Raw genomic sequence first — 15,275 nt, forward strand, 5'->3', positions numbered from 1 at the left:
ATAAATTAATACAGCCTCAGCATCTGACATGCCCAGAAAATGTAACTGTTGTTCATTAACTTCAGAATTAGTCTCCTATTCCTTTCCCTTGACCAGACAATTTTGCAAAAGTAAATATCTAAAAACCCCCAAAACAGAGTAGCAAATTGTACTTTTGTTCCATTAAAAGACTCCCCTATTTGGGGGTACTAGATCACATTATAACATTGCAAAACTGTCAAGAGTGTAATTAACCCGTGTTGCTTCACATTCCTGATGTGGCAATTGTTTTAAGACAGGGCTTTATAAGGGACCAAATGAAAGCAGTGAGTGACATGTGATGCTCTGAACTTCAGGGTACCCATCAGAAGAAGGGGCAGAAGGAAGGCCAGGAGAGGCAGTTTTTGAAGACAAGGCCATGTTCAGTCTGAAGATGCTTCCACTTCTGTTGTTACTCCACGTGCAGCTTTCCAAGGCCTTTCTAGTACATTCTGAATCCCTACAAGAGAAAACTACAAAAATTGTTCAGGTAACTCAACTATCAATTAGGTGGGCGGTTGATTTGCTGATGATGAGGAAATTGTTTGGGTTCTCTTCTCTTTTTAGTTAAAGCAGCCTGAAAGGATTATGTGAATGATTTGTTTGAGGTTAAACGTCTGGTTTCAATGATTTGGAGAGTTCCAGGCTGGGCCCTCTGAAAGCCGGGCACGCAAACAAGCTGGGCTCTTCAAACCCTCAGAAAATACTGCTGCTGAGCTGCTGCAGCTGGGGAAAACTTTTAGAAGGAATGGTTTTAATTATAAAATGATTTTCTTTCTCACTTACCTAAGATTTTCCCTTCTAGTGTATCTGTAACACAGTTACTACATGACTGTTGCTTTCTATATGGACTTCTCTTTGCAGCCAAAAATCTCAGGTGTACATAGAGCACGAGGATGGGAAACTATAAGGAACTAGAAATCAGTTCATAGCGTAATCATATTTCCTAAAACCAGGTTATGGGGCTGTTTATAAACTCTTGAAAGCACTGTAAAAGCAAAACTGATAGCTTTTTTCCATTGTTTCACAGTATGAAAGTCAGGCCAAATTTGTAAAGAAACACAAGGGAATGCTGTCAGAAGTTTGTCGTGCACAATTTTCTTAGCATGACAGTTTTAGAAAAGCATTCCTTCTTGTTGATTTTTTTCTTTCACTTAAAAAAATATATTTCTTACAATGATAACAGTAACCCCTGAGCTAATAGAAGTGATTAAGTACTTACTCTGTACAAAGCGCCCTGCTCAGCATTTCACAAACATTGTCTCATTTCATCCTACAACAATCCTATGAGGGCGGATTATTATTTCCACTTTAGAAACAAATATGAATCTGAAGTCATCTAAGTGATGTGTCCAAGGACACAAAATTAATCTGTGGCAGAGCTAAGATTTGAACCCAAATCTATCTGATCTCAAAGCCTGTGTGAGCACAAAATTGCTCTGTCCTGTGTCACTTGCAAAGTGCCACTTAAGGATGCTTAAGGTGAGAGAAATAAGTTTCATAATTGGCTCGTTAACACCCCTCAGAAACTTCTTAATGAGTTTTGGCTCCTTCCAAAGAGTTACTGTGGTGGATAAAATGCTAATGACAGTGATGCTGCTGTTGTCCCAAAACATGCTTGGAATTCTTCTTGTGAACCTGTTAATTCTCATCTGAGAAGCAACCTGGTGAATTGGGACCTGATTATCTTCTTCGCAAGTTCCTTATTTCTCTGCATCTTCATGTCTTAATGTGCATGATTAAACCTTCTCTACAGTAGTGAAAAGAGGATTAAAAAAGAGAATCTGCATTGCTGCAACTAATACTTCAAGGAGTCAATAAATGCTGATGCTGTTTTGTTTTTTTTGTTTTTTTAATAAAAATAAGAAGGCAGTCTCCTGACTGTGTACTAGCATTTTGCTTGAGGATGTGGAACTCACCCCTTATGAAATACCTGTTTTTATGCATAAATATTAACTGTAGCACTGAATGGATGGACTGTTCTTTCCAGTAGGCAATGTTCTCTCCAAGTTGACCAGAAAATTTGTGCTTTTATCTTTGTGACTATCAGGCTATTCGTTTTGGTTTGACCTCTGCAATAACTTAAAAAGGAATGCAAAATGCACAGAGAACAGAAGGAAATTTCACAGCAAATCTCTTATATGTTTGGCTTTTTCCAGAATTACCTAGAAAAGTTCTACCAATTACCAAGGTACAAATATCAGTCTGAAAGGAAGAACAGCACTAGTGTGATTGTTGAGAAGCTTAAAGAAATGCAGCGATTCTTTGGGTTGAACATAACAGGGAAGCCAAATGAGGAAACCTTGGAGATGATGGGAAAGCCTCGCTGTGGAGTGCCGGATACTGGCAATTTTATGATAACCCCAGGAAACCCCAAGTGGAAACAAACTGACCTGACCTACAGGTAATATATCTAGAGTTTCAGAATTCACTCATTCAACCCATGTTCACTGAACTCTTATGACGTGTCAGGCACTGTTCTAGGATTTGGAATACACTAGAGAGAAACAAATGAATAAATATCCCTGCTCTTATAGAGTTTAGATTCTAGTGAATGAGTATGAGGATGAAAGGGTAAAGATCCCATGGGTTCTTTTCAATCCAAAGCCTGCCATTTTTGTCTTCTTTCTCGATCAATCTAAAGAGGACTATAGCAATGTTAGGCTGTCTCTCTAAGAATTCACTTTAGGACCCAAAAAAGGCTTAATCATTGCTGGAGAGAATCTAGCCCCACCATTCATGCATCTTGATGATAATAACAATAATAATGATACCCAATGTTTGTTGAATACTACTATTTGCCAAGTAGTGAACTAAATGCTTTACATACATTTAATCTCACAACAACCTTATGCGAGGGGTACTATTCTATTATCCTCATTTTATGAATAAGGAAACTGAGTTTAAAGACATGTAGTAACTGGTCCAGAACCTACGTCTGTCTTCAACCCTAAGTCCTGCACCCCCTCCTTGCACCCTCTTCAGTGGTAGCATATCACATATGCACAAACACCAAACTAGAGCAGTTCAATCTACTGATGGACTGCTGTTCTAAACAATAATGAACCCTTCACACACCTTCTCATTTTGAAGGATTATTAACTATACCCCAGACTTGTCAGAGGCTGAAGTGGAAACAGTTCTTGAGAAAGCCTTTAAACTCTGGAGTCTCGCTTCACCCCTGAACTTCACCAAGACCTCACAGGAAGAAGCAGATATCAAGATTGCCTTTCTCCAAGGAGGTAGGCTCCAAGCAGTCATGCTTGATTTTGCTTTCCCTGGCTAAACTGAGACTTGGCAAATACCTAATACAAATCGTTTTATTTCAGATCATGGGGACAATTCTCCATTTGATGGACCCAATGGAATCCTTGCTCATGCCTTTCAGCCAGGCCCAGGTATTGGAGGAGATGTTCATTTTGATGCAGAAGAAACATGGACCAATACCTCCAGAAGTAAGTTAACCAAGGTTATGTCCACATGCAGCTTCTAAATGAACTTTTCCACATTAGAATTTGCCCTCCTACACACACACACACACACACACACACACACACACACAGCCAAGTTATTGTAACATTTCACACTCACACAAACTGATCGTTTAAAATTCTTGCTACCTCAAGATACTAAGTTAATTTAGGTTTAGAAAAAATCCTGAAGCTAAATTCTGACCTTGTTTCCTAAGGCAGGAATCAGAAAACAACAGATCATGGCTAAGTCCTTCCTGGTCCTATTTGTATAAATAAAGTTTTATTGGAACAGGGCCACATACTCTTTTGTTTATGTATCATCTATGGCCGCTTTCATACCACAATAACAAAGCTGAGTGGTTGACACAGAGACCATACGGCTCATAAAAATCTAAAATATTTGCTATCTGGACTCTTATAGAAAAAGTTTGCTTACCACTGCTTTAGGGTATATATTTTAATATTGTGAAATTTAATGATGTTTGAAAAAGATTCCTATTTTTGGAAATTCAGAAATAACTGGTTTATTTAGAAAACTGACCTATTTAGGAAGGAGCAACCATCTAGTTATTCTCGTTCATCTAGTGATTTCATCTTCGTGGAGCTCTTTTTCAATGATATGTTTCCATATAGCAAACTACCCCTTTCAGGAGAAGACTCAGAGTAAGAAGAAGACGACCTGAAGGGAAGAACTGAGAATAAGGAGAGGTATATTCAGACCATTTGGTACTTTACAAGGCTACAGGGTAACAAGAGGCCACAGAACACTTTTTAGAAAATAATAAGAAAGGAGCCTTTTACCATTGCTTGGGACCTGTTCCTCCCACCATTTTCTCAACATAAATGTTCTGAGTGTTTATTCTACCTAAGTCCCTGTGCTAGGAGCTCTGAGTACCCAAAGATAATAAACACTCCCCACGACTTTGCATTCTTATTGCCCTCCCCACTAGTTCAGATGGTCATTACCTCTTACTGGAATGAACTGGTCCAGATTCCCACCTGGACTGTTCACCTCCGATCTCGGCTCCCTCTAATTTTCCCCAGCACTGTAAGAAGTTTTGTCCTTGGAAAGCCCATCTTTATATTTGGAAAGCCCAGGGTTTACATTTTCTAGGCCAAATATGTCCACATACCCTCACTTGACACTGAAAGCTCTTCGAGATCTTCCAAACTCATCTTTCATGGCTTGTCTTCGTATTTCACACACAGCAGCCACATGGCACATTCACTGTTCCTAGATCACAACATGTGCTTTCCAACTGCCCTACATTTGCTCACATTGCTTCCTCTTCCTGAAACGCCTTTCCCCACACCCTAAGCCCCACCTTTCAAAATCACTCTTTCCATGCTACGTCAAATGCCACACCCATCCTGTCTTTCAGCTGGAAATGAAGCCTTCCTCTCAGAATAAAAACAGCCTTGATTTTTTCTTCTCTAACTGCCCTCCTCTTTATTCTGTTCATTCTATTTGTTTGCACACATCTCCCCTTTTAGTCTATGCACCATGACAAATCTCCCAGAGCCCCTTGCCCAGTACTCCAGACACTCAAAGATGTTTTTTAAAGCATTTACAAATGCAAAATGGAAGGATGTGATGATCAAGAAAGAAAGTCTTGGCGCATGGGTAGAATATTACAAGGCTAATTATCATCAGGAAGTTGAACATGGTGGTAAGAACACAGGTCTTGCCATCATACCTGGGTTCAACCCCAGCTCTACCATTTATTAGTTGCAAGGCCAATATAACAAGGTATTCAAAAATCTCTGGGCTTCAGTTCCTTTATCGTAAAAGTAATCTAACAATTCTTCATAAAAATGTTGTTAAGATTAAATATTATTACAATTCCTAGCATAAAAGAAAGTGCTGTACAACTATGATTGTTTTTTAAGTAGACATGTAAGAAAATGCACAGTGTGTTTGTGAAATGGCACATAGACTAGCTGGAGTGAAGGATTCACATCAGAAATCTAGTCTTCAAATGTCTGCTGGAGCCAAATGGAGTAGTCTTGGACTTGGCAAAGGAGCTCGGGCTTTATTTGACAGGAAGTGCAAGCCTTGAAAGTTTTTAAGCTCCCAGTAAAGAAAGGCACTATGCACATGGAAGTTAAAAGATAAGAGTAGGAAGCAATAAGAAGCAGCGTTTGTCTCTTTCTGGTGGAAAATTCCTGAAGCTTCCTGGAGAGCTCAGAATCAAGGAAGAGCTGGTGCTGAGTGGTCAGGGAGCCAAAGTGAGTCAGCTCTGCATCTGAGGCCACTCTTGCTGCCTGGCAGACTGAGACTCTCCTCATGGGGCTCTGGGCCTGGGAGACTGGAGAGGGGTAGGTGTGGGTGCATGGGAGGAGAGGGCTTCTGAGAGTCATGAGACCTGTGATGACCCTGCCATCATTTCCCTGAGCCTCAGGCCCATGAAATATGGGAATTGGAATAAAGGCAGCAGTCTTTCTTGGTTCTAAGATTTGGTGAGGAGCTCATACTCACCTAATCTTAACCTATAACCCCTACCTTGATTCCTTCTAATCTCCGTTTCTTCGTGTGCCTGAAGAGAAAAGGAAAAAGGCAGGCATGGGAAAGGCTGTTTCTCCAGGCAGTTTTGGCTCAGAAGCTGCATTCCTTGAGATCCTATTTCCACCACCCTTCAATCTACTTGGAGCCATTCACCACACATGCTTGCATTTCAGATTACAACTTGTTTCTTGTTGCTGCCCATGAATTTGGCCATTCCTTGGGGCTGGCTCATTCCTCTGACCCTGGTGCCTTGATGTATCCCAACTACGCTTTCAGTGAGCCCAGCACCTACTCGCTCCCTCAAGATGACATCAGTGGCATTCAGGCCATCTATGGTAAGGTCATCTGAAGAGCAGCAGTACCTGGTGAGACCTGGCCATGTCAAGGATGTTCATTGCAGTCTTGGCTATGGTCATCGAAGTTAGAGGGCACCTGGGAGTCCATCAGGAGGAGAATACATGGGTAAAATGTGGTGGATGCCTGCCATAGAGTAATGTACAGCACTGAGAAGCACTGAATCAGATGTACATAGATGAGTCTTTGAAACATTGTGCTTCCTGGAAAAGAAATAGAATGATACATATTACTCAGTGTATAAATTACACAATACATGAATCTATACAAATTAAATATGTACATAGACAAAACAAGGTATTTTCAAGAAACATGCTAACAAACATAGATACATAGATAGATAGATAGATAGATAGATAGATAGATAGATAGATAGATAGATAGATAGAACATATCCAGATTGTTGTCTGTGGGGGAAAGAGGGGAGTGGGGATGGAGTATGGAGAGAAAGAAACATTTTTTAAAGACAGGACTGATACTTTTCAGGGAGGGATATAGTGGCCTTTGCCTCTGTCTAAGTATTGTCTGATAAGACCATTGCATCTCTCCTTCCTCTGGCCCTCCTGCCCCCTAGTGACTGTAAGAACAAGAAACCAGAGAAGAGGTTTGCAGCTCTCTAAAAATTAAAAAAAAAATGTTTTAAGTGTTGATTGGAAGGGAGTGTCGTGGAGTCGAATTGTGTAAAACATTCTCCCTCTCTGGTGGGACAGCAGTACAAAACCAAGCATGCCAGGGTCCCACAACTATGAATTTTATTCATGACAGTAGAATTTTCAGGAACGATGAGACCTAGTCTAACTGCCTCTACTCCCCAATTCCTTTTCCCCTGAAAACACCTCCCTTCCTCACTCGCCCATATTTGAACTGTTAGCAGCCTTTCATTCTACAATGGGAAAATACATTAAAATTTAAATACTTATAGAAAAATATTTTGCTAAATTTTGACTTAGATTTATGTTGTGGGGACCTCTTTCCAGAAGGTGGATTTTAGTGAGAAAGGAGAAAGTAGATACTGAGTGACTAAAAATGCAGAAAGAGGAGACAAGAAAGGAAAGAAGCATGGGATTCTAATTTTAAACTGGCATAGGGGAGGGGGAAGAATTCAGATTTCTTTATTTCACAACTTAGCTTGGAACTGTCCCTAAAGCCACCATTACTCTTTTATTTTTGTTTTAATTTTTATTTTAATTGGGGAATAGTTGTTTTGCAATGTTGTGTTAGTTTCTACTGTACAGTGAAATGGAGTTCCCTGTGCTATACCTCAGGTTCTTATGAGTTATCTATTTTATACATATTAGTGTATATATGTCAATCCCAATCTCCCAATTCATCTTACCCCCCTCTTTTATTTTTTAATTTAAAAAAATAAAACTTTTAAGAGGGCCTGATGTGTGATTACTTTAACGCCTTATAGGATAGTCAGCTAGCATTTCTTTTCATATGAAACCCTTCACCAACCTGAGAAGTAACTGAAATACACCAAAATTCACCCTGGACTCATGCTTATAAAAAGCCTTTTTACTTTCAGGACCTTCGAGCAACCCTGTCCAACCTACTGGACCAACCACACCCACAGCCTGTGACCCCAGACTGACATTTGATGCTATCACTACACTCCGCGGAGAAATACTTTTCTTTAAAGACAAGTATAAGAATGAACTATTCCTTCCTTTGACTTCTTTCACTGGCATAACTTAAAACTGGATTCTAATTAAGTCACATATTACACATTACTCAGCTTTTCCTTTGAATTCTATGCATATGAATCTCGTTGGAATTGATAGTGCTTTCTGGGTAAATCAAAACGTCCAGGAAAAGAAAAAAAAAAAGCTAAAACATTTGTAAGCATTTAGACGTTTGTGATGATGTAAACAGACATGGACTCTAGCTGTTGGGAACTCTATAGCTGGGTTTACCCAACACCAAAATAGCATTCAATTCCACCCAATTCATTCAAGTGAATGGAAACTGTCACCTAATAAGCTGCAGGGAAAATCATCTGACTGAATTTTTCAATTTTCCATTGGCTATTCTGTGATTGTGTACTCACAGGCTGAGTGTACTTGTATTGCTTTTGCTAGAATATTCTAAATATTCTCATCACATTGTAGCAACAATAATGAAAGAGACTAACAAAATAAAACTTGTCAATGTGTGAGGAGGGGGGCAATGTAAAATGTAATCAAATAAGGTCACTCCTATCAGCTCCTCTGAAAACTGTAAAGTACTCACCAGATGGACAGTATCACCATAAAGCACGGGCCATATGCTGGTCACTGTGCTGGAAGCATTGCCTTCATTGTATGTTATATCCTCCCAGCAATCTTATAGGATCAATACCAGCCCAAGACTCACAGAAGCTGCCTGCTTAGACTATTGTGTGTGGTTTTCTCCCTTGTGTTCCATAGGTACTTCTGGAGAAAGCATCCTCACCTACGAAGAGTTGAACTCAATTTCATTTCTCTCTTGTGGCCATCCCTGCCAAATGGTATACAGGCTGCTTATGAGGATTTTGACAGGGACCTAATTTTCGTATTCAAAGGTAACTGCCTAAGGTTTTCATCTTATTTTAGTTCCTCCTGAAGGGAAGGGCAGGACTTCTTTGTGGTCCCTTCCAGGTTCAAGGAGATGAGTCAAGGAGAATGTTAGGCTGGCTGGGCTTTTGTCACGAGACCTGGGTTGGGTCGCAACTCCACCACTAAATGCTGTATGAAATTGAGTATGTTGTACCGTCTTCAAGCATCAGTTTTCTCACCTACAAAATGAGAACACTTGATTAGACCACCTTTAGCCTTCCTCCACCCTCATCCCAGATATAATTTTCTAAGATTCCCCAAGGCTCTAGTTTAATCTCTGTATAGAAGTCACATGAGATAAGATGTTCAAGTGTGGGGCCCTGAGTGTCAGGCTAAGAAGTTGGAAATGTTTTAGAGGTGCTAGGAAATCCTAGAGTTATCATAGCCCAATGGTCTTGACTTTACCACCTCTATCTTTTCAAGACTATTTTTTCCATTTTCATTTCTATGATGAATTTATGCAAAGATTAAGAATTGGTATACATTTTATAGGAATGGTAAAACTTTATCTAACATATAACCTGAATCATTGGCAGGCAATCAATACTGGGCTGTAAGAGGCTATGATATTCAGCAAGGTTATCCCAAGAATATAGTAAACTATGGCTTCCCATGCAGTGTCCAAGCAATAGATGCAGCTGTTTCCTACAGGGGAAAGACATACTTCTTTGTAAACAACCAATTCTGGAGGTAAGATAAACTATTTTGTCCATTAGAGATTGAAATCTATGTTTCTTTACCCTCTCTACAAACCATCAATGATCAGGCATCTGAAGGTTTAAAATATCTAGGTGGTCTCTGATAAGCATTCTTTTTCACAAGATGATTGATGTCGCTATGGCTTTTGAAAATTTTATAAAGTTAAGATGCCTGCACAATGATATTGAGGATTCTATATCCTGAAACAGAGCAAACTTTAATAAAGCACTAAAATGGGATGCAAAGAAAGAGTTAGGCTAATTCTCATTTATTCATTAAATTCTAAGAGTTAAATTCTACTACACTCAAGCAAATGTTATACGGAACTTGATTCCCAACTTGAAATTATTATTTATATTTATTCAGATAGAGAGAGACTATGAACCAATTAAGTAAAAGCCTTAGAACATATAAGTTCTCCTTTTTGAAAATAACACTGCCCCAACAATCAGAAGCCTGTTTTCATATTAGTGATACCCATATATTTTATAAATATGTATGTACCCTTAGGTAGAGAAGTTAACCACTGTTAGTTTCCCAGTAAATAGGACATTGTGAAGAACAAATGAGAAAATATGTGTGAAGGCATTATGTAAATTACATACAATTTAAAGAAAACTATTAATCACTGTACACTGTATTGGTCTTAAAATGTGGGACAATTTTTTTTTCTCATCAGATATGATGACCAAAGTCAATCCATGGAACCAGGTTATCCCAAAAGCATAGCAAGTAGCTTTCAAGGAATAGAAAGTAGAGTTGATGCAGTTTTCCAGAAGAATTGTAAGTAGAAAAAAAAAAAAAAAACTTAATAAATTAAAAAAATTTTTAAGTAGCTCATTTGCATTGCAAAGTTATATTAGGACTGGAGTGGGGTCTTTTTAATTGAAAACATCTAAGATCTGCTACAAGCTAATTCAATACATTATATCTTTTTTTTTTCTTCTTATAGCCTTCGTCTTTTTCTTCAGTGGACCAAGATATTATGCATTTGATCTTAGTACTCATAGGATTACTAGAGTTGAAAGAAGCAATAGATGGCTTAACTGTAGATAAAGCCGAAGCAAAATCAAGTGCGTTTGTGTCCATTTTCTGAATATGGAAGGGAGCTCTAATCTGCATATCTATTACATTGTGTCCTATTTATACTTTTCTCAACAATACATAATATTGTTTGCTCTGACTGTATTCATTGGACAGATCCTCACTGAAAATACGTTTGGAGTATTCCACTGTTTGCAGAGACTGATTTTGTCTTATATTCCACCTCAGTTTAGTGAATCCATCACAATGAGAAGGAAATTAAGCCATCTTTGCCACCTCAATATTCATTATTTCCTCACTTGCTTATTTGACTTCTAAAATGCCCATTTATTCTTGTCTTTTAAATATGTCTTAAGTGTAACTGCTACATGTAATTTAGCACTGGATTTTGGTTATAAGTAAGGATTATGAACAACATAAATAGTACACATTGTCTTTTGCCAAAAATGTGGTGCTAGTTTCCACTCTTGGAAAGAAATGTTGTTGATACTTGTTGTGGATTGAATTGTGTCCCCCAAAAAAGGTATGTTGAAGCCCTGACCCCAGGTACCTACAGATGTACCTAATTTGGAACTAGCATCTTTGAGGATGTAATTAGTTAACATGAGGCTATACTGGATCAGAGTAGGCCTAAAAACTGATGTTCTTATAAGAGGAGAGACATAGACACACAGTGAAGAAGGCCATGTAAAGATAGAGACAGGATTGGAATGACGCATCTACATGCCAAGGATTGCCGGCAACCACCAGAAGCTGGAAGAGGCAAGGAAGGATCCTCCCTGGAGCCTTCAGAGAGAAGAACATGGCCCTCTTGACACCTTGATTTTGAATTTGTAACTTCCAAATTGTGATTTTAAAAATTTCTGTTGTTTTAAGCTATGAAGTTTGTGATACTTTGTTAAAGCAGCTCTAGGAAGCTGATACAGTACACCGAACTTATGGAAATGAATCAGTACAGAAATACAGACTTGCAACCCCAGTAAAGATTACTGGCATCTTCCCAGCGGAGCAGCAAAAAGGAGGGGTACCACTTCCTCTCCCGCCTCCTGGCTTCTAGAGTTCAAGAAAATGGGCCAGTTCAATCTGTTGTTCCTTATTTCTGTTTTTCCCTGGGATCCTCAGGAGAACACCCTCTACAGATAACCAGGGCTTGCCGCACAAACAGAATAGTGTTGGGCACAAAATTCAATAAATCTCATTTAATTGAATTAAACTGAGCTTAGATGCATAAATTTGCTAATGGCTCTTTTCTGTTAAGAACTTTAAGATTTGTGGTATCATAATGACTAGTCTAGACATTAAAATCATTATAATGTCATATCTGCAGTTGTTAGAATGTAATGTAGTGTAGCTTATTATACAATAAAATATGTGAATTGTAAAATATATTTATCACTAGCACATCCTTTTTTCTTTTTCTGTTAAAGTTTGTAAACCCCACAGATGATTAATTTAGTATACTTTGATACTTTTTTCTGGTTCAAAATTTATGTATTAAATGATTTCAAAATAAATATTTTAAATGACCGACTTGTGATCTACTATCATTTCTTAAGATACTACCACATAGTTCATCTAAAGTATAAAAAGGAAATTTCAATATATTTTCAGCCATTTTACTTTATCAAAAATATTACAACATTGATATTAAACTTTTAGATATTACTTCACAGGTTTATGAAATATTTTATCAATATTCTATGTCCTCAAAGATTCCCTCAAGTATGTCAATACGTTATTCTCAACTTATTTTACAAGATAAGAAAATAGAAACTAGTATATACTATAATTTCATTTATTCAACAATTAATCACCTACCTGTTCCAGGTGTTGTGCTAGGGAAAGTGAAAGAGGTGTATAAGCAATTCATTGTATCAATGTCAAAGGGCAAAAGGACCTGTAAGAACTGGATATTTCATTGAGTCAATTCCAGACTATGGCATTTTCTAAAACTTCTTATGAAATCAGTTTTTAGAAGCACAAAGATGGGAGATTCATCTCAGAACACCTGCTAGTTGCACCAGTTAGTTATGACAGATTCTTGGCCCAAGCCTCATCCGTACATTTTCAAGATAAGAACTGAGTTTATGTTATTTCTTTAACCATATTTCACAGTCATAGGAAGTGAACAGCAATACAAAGTATAGTAAAGAATTTTTTAAATTAGCCCTTTTTTTGGTTTTCTTCTTGACAACATGTGGTATTTTTTTGATGTTACATTGAAGTTTTATGTGAGGACAAGAGATTTAAGAATCCAAGCTTAAAACTTTAAGAATGATATTACTTTTATCTTAGGTTGAGTTTCCTAAAAAGCAAAGACTAAGACAAGACTTTGGTGCAGTTACTTTATTCGGGACATGGTCCCAGGAAGCAAGAGTGAGGTAGCAAGCAGAGTGAAACAGAAAGAGGGAAAGTCAATACAAGTATGTGTTATTGAGGTTTCTACTATGGGCAGCTGGGGCTCAATTCCGTCAGGACCTCCTGAGAAGCTTACAGAACACCTTTCAATTGTTCAAATCTCCAGTGGATCGGAGGCTGGATCCGATCCAACCTCCAATTCCCTCCTTCAATTCCCTCCCCCACTGGGTAGCTCTAAGGAATTGACCTGTAGGCTCCATGGCAGCTCAATGCCCTGGCTAGAAAGCAGAAAGACACCAAGTCTGTGGTTAAGGTTGGACTTTGTCAGAGTAAGGTGAGTTACACAAGCCTGTCCACCACCATACAACTAAAATCAGAGGTGTACTGAGGGGATTGTGACATGGGGCACCAGAGGCACCTCCTATAACTTTGTTGTTGGGAGATTAAAATGATGGGAAATTGGAGATGGCATCTTTGGAGAAACTTACTCACCCAAGAAAAAAGATTTACAGATACCAACACTATAGAAATCTCAATGGGACAGAGACTGCTAGTTACCTATATGTTAACACGATTCCCCCCTTCCTTTGTTGCAGTAAGACTCCAATTTCATTTGAGGTAGCAATGCATCCAGCTAAGAGACTACATTTTGTAGCCTTGCTTACAGCTAGGTGTGGCCATGTGTTTAATTTCTTGCCAAAAAGCGTAAGCAGAATACTCTATGGGCTTATGGAAAGAGACTGGGTACTTACTTTCTCTACGTTCCTCCTTCCTGCTGCCTGTAATGCAGATACAATTGCAGAAGCCACCTGGACCATAAGGCACTGGCACTGAGAAGGTGGTGTAGCAAGGCGTCTGCTGCCTACATCCCTGATGATGTGGTGTTGTCGTACAAGCCATGGACTGCCACATCTGGCCTTCTCTTACGTGAGGAAGAAATCAGTTTATTAATCATCTATTATTTGGGGTTTTTCTATTACATTTTGACCAAATCTCATTCCAGCTAATACATCACATGAAGTGTCTGGAACCCGCCCCACCTCCCTGCAGTAACGGTCATTAACTGGCAAGCCCTGCCAGTGCACACATAGTTTCCAGTCAGCTTTCCTGTCTCGATCTTAAACAGATTGCAGAGTACAACATATCCAAACATTTTTTTTAAAAGTTTCTAATGTCAAAAACAGACACCAAAAAAAGAAACTTTGAAGAAATAGAGACAGTCCTGGGAGCAAAAGAGAATGTCAAAATGAACAAACAAAAAAAATACTTAACATTCTTTAAAAATAAGACATATTTTACATCCAAAAAACATTAAAGAAATACAAAAAAGTAAAAAATAAAAGGATACTCAGATAACTAGAAAGAGCTCTTGGAAATTAAAAATATAACTGAAATAAGAAATTCAGTAGGTGAGCTGGAAATAAAGTTGATGGAAAATAGTAAAGGATATATTGAAAACACAGAGATTTAATCCAAGAGTTCCAGTAGATATGTATTCCAGAAAGAGAAAGAGGAAACTGGGTGGAAAGAAATTATCAAAGAAATAATAGAGGAAAGCTTCCTTGAATTGAAGTTTTCATAATGAAAGAGCTCTCTTACTGCCAAGCAATGTTAATGCAAAAAGACTCACATTAAGAGACATCATTATAAAACTTCAGAATATCTTGTTAAAGAGATTTTCAAAATTTTTCAGAAGAGAAAAGAAAAATATCAGGAATCAGAATAAAAGTCTTTTCAACAACAATACTAGATTCTAGAAAACAATGGAACAGTAACTTCAAAATTCTAAGGGAGATTTATTTCAGCCTGATATTCCATAACCAGAAACACTCTCAGTCAAGTGTGAGGATGGAATAAACGGCATTCTAGATACGAAAAGATTAGAAACATGCATTTTCCTTGCACACTTTCTTAGACCCTCCATCCCCATTTCCCATGGCTGTCGACACATATATTTGCTCCAGTCAGGACAGATTTCCTACAGCTCATTTCCGCCATGGTACCTGTCTCCTGTGGCCTCCCTCCACTCATATGCCTTCTCCTTTCTGCTGTGAAAACCAAATCTCCTACACGTTCTTCAAGAGCCAGTGCAAGCTCCACTTCCTTGAAGCCTTTAGGCCACACACATCTGCAGTGATCTCTCTATCTTTTCACCCTTCTCAGTCTCAAGAATTTTCATATGCATTTTGCTACTTTTCTCATTTTATCTGGCATTAGTCTCTGTATATGTCTGAATTCACCAACAAG

At 38.4% G+C, this 15,275-nt stretch overlaps 1 protein-coding gene across 1 annotated transcript; it reads left to right on the forward strand.

Annotated features, from left to right (window-relative positions):
• Positions 1-338: 338 nt before the first annotated feature.
• On the forward strand, positions 339-10,682 carry MMP8 (matrix metallopeptidase 8; the record flags this gene model as incomplete). The annotated part of the gene is made up of 10 exons (XM_082410097.1): positions 339-508; positions 2,178-2,422; positions 3,112-3,260; positions 3,348-3,473; positions 6,171-6,332; positions 7,880-7,997; positions 8,760-8,893; positions 9,464-9,617; positions 10,306-10,409; positions 10,579-10,682. The coding sequence occupies exons 1-10, from the start codon at positions 398-400 to the stop codon at positions 10,680-10,682; spliced, it is 1,407 nt and encodes a 468-aa protein (XP_082266223.1). The 5' UTR covers positions 339-397.
• Positions 10,683-15,275: the final 4,593 nt, after the last annotated feature.

This window comes from Balaenoptera physalus (assembly GCF_965194825.1).
Source record: "Balaenoptera physalus genome assembly, chromosome: 10".
In the NCBI taxonomy this organism is placed as follows: Eukaryota; Metazoa; Chordata; class Mammalia; order Artiodactyla; family Balaenopteridae; genus Balaenoptera; species Balaenoptera physalus.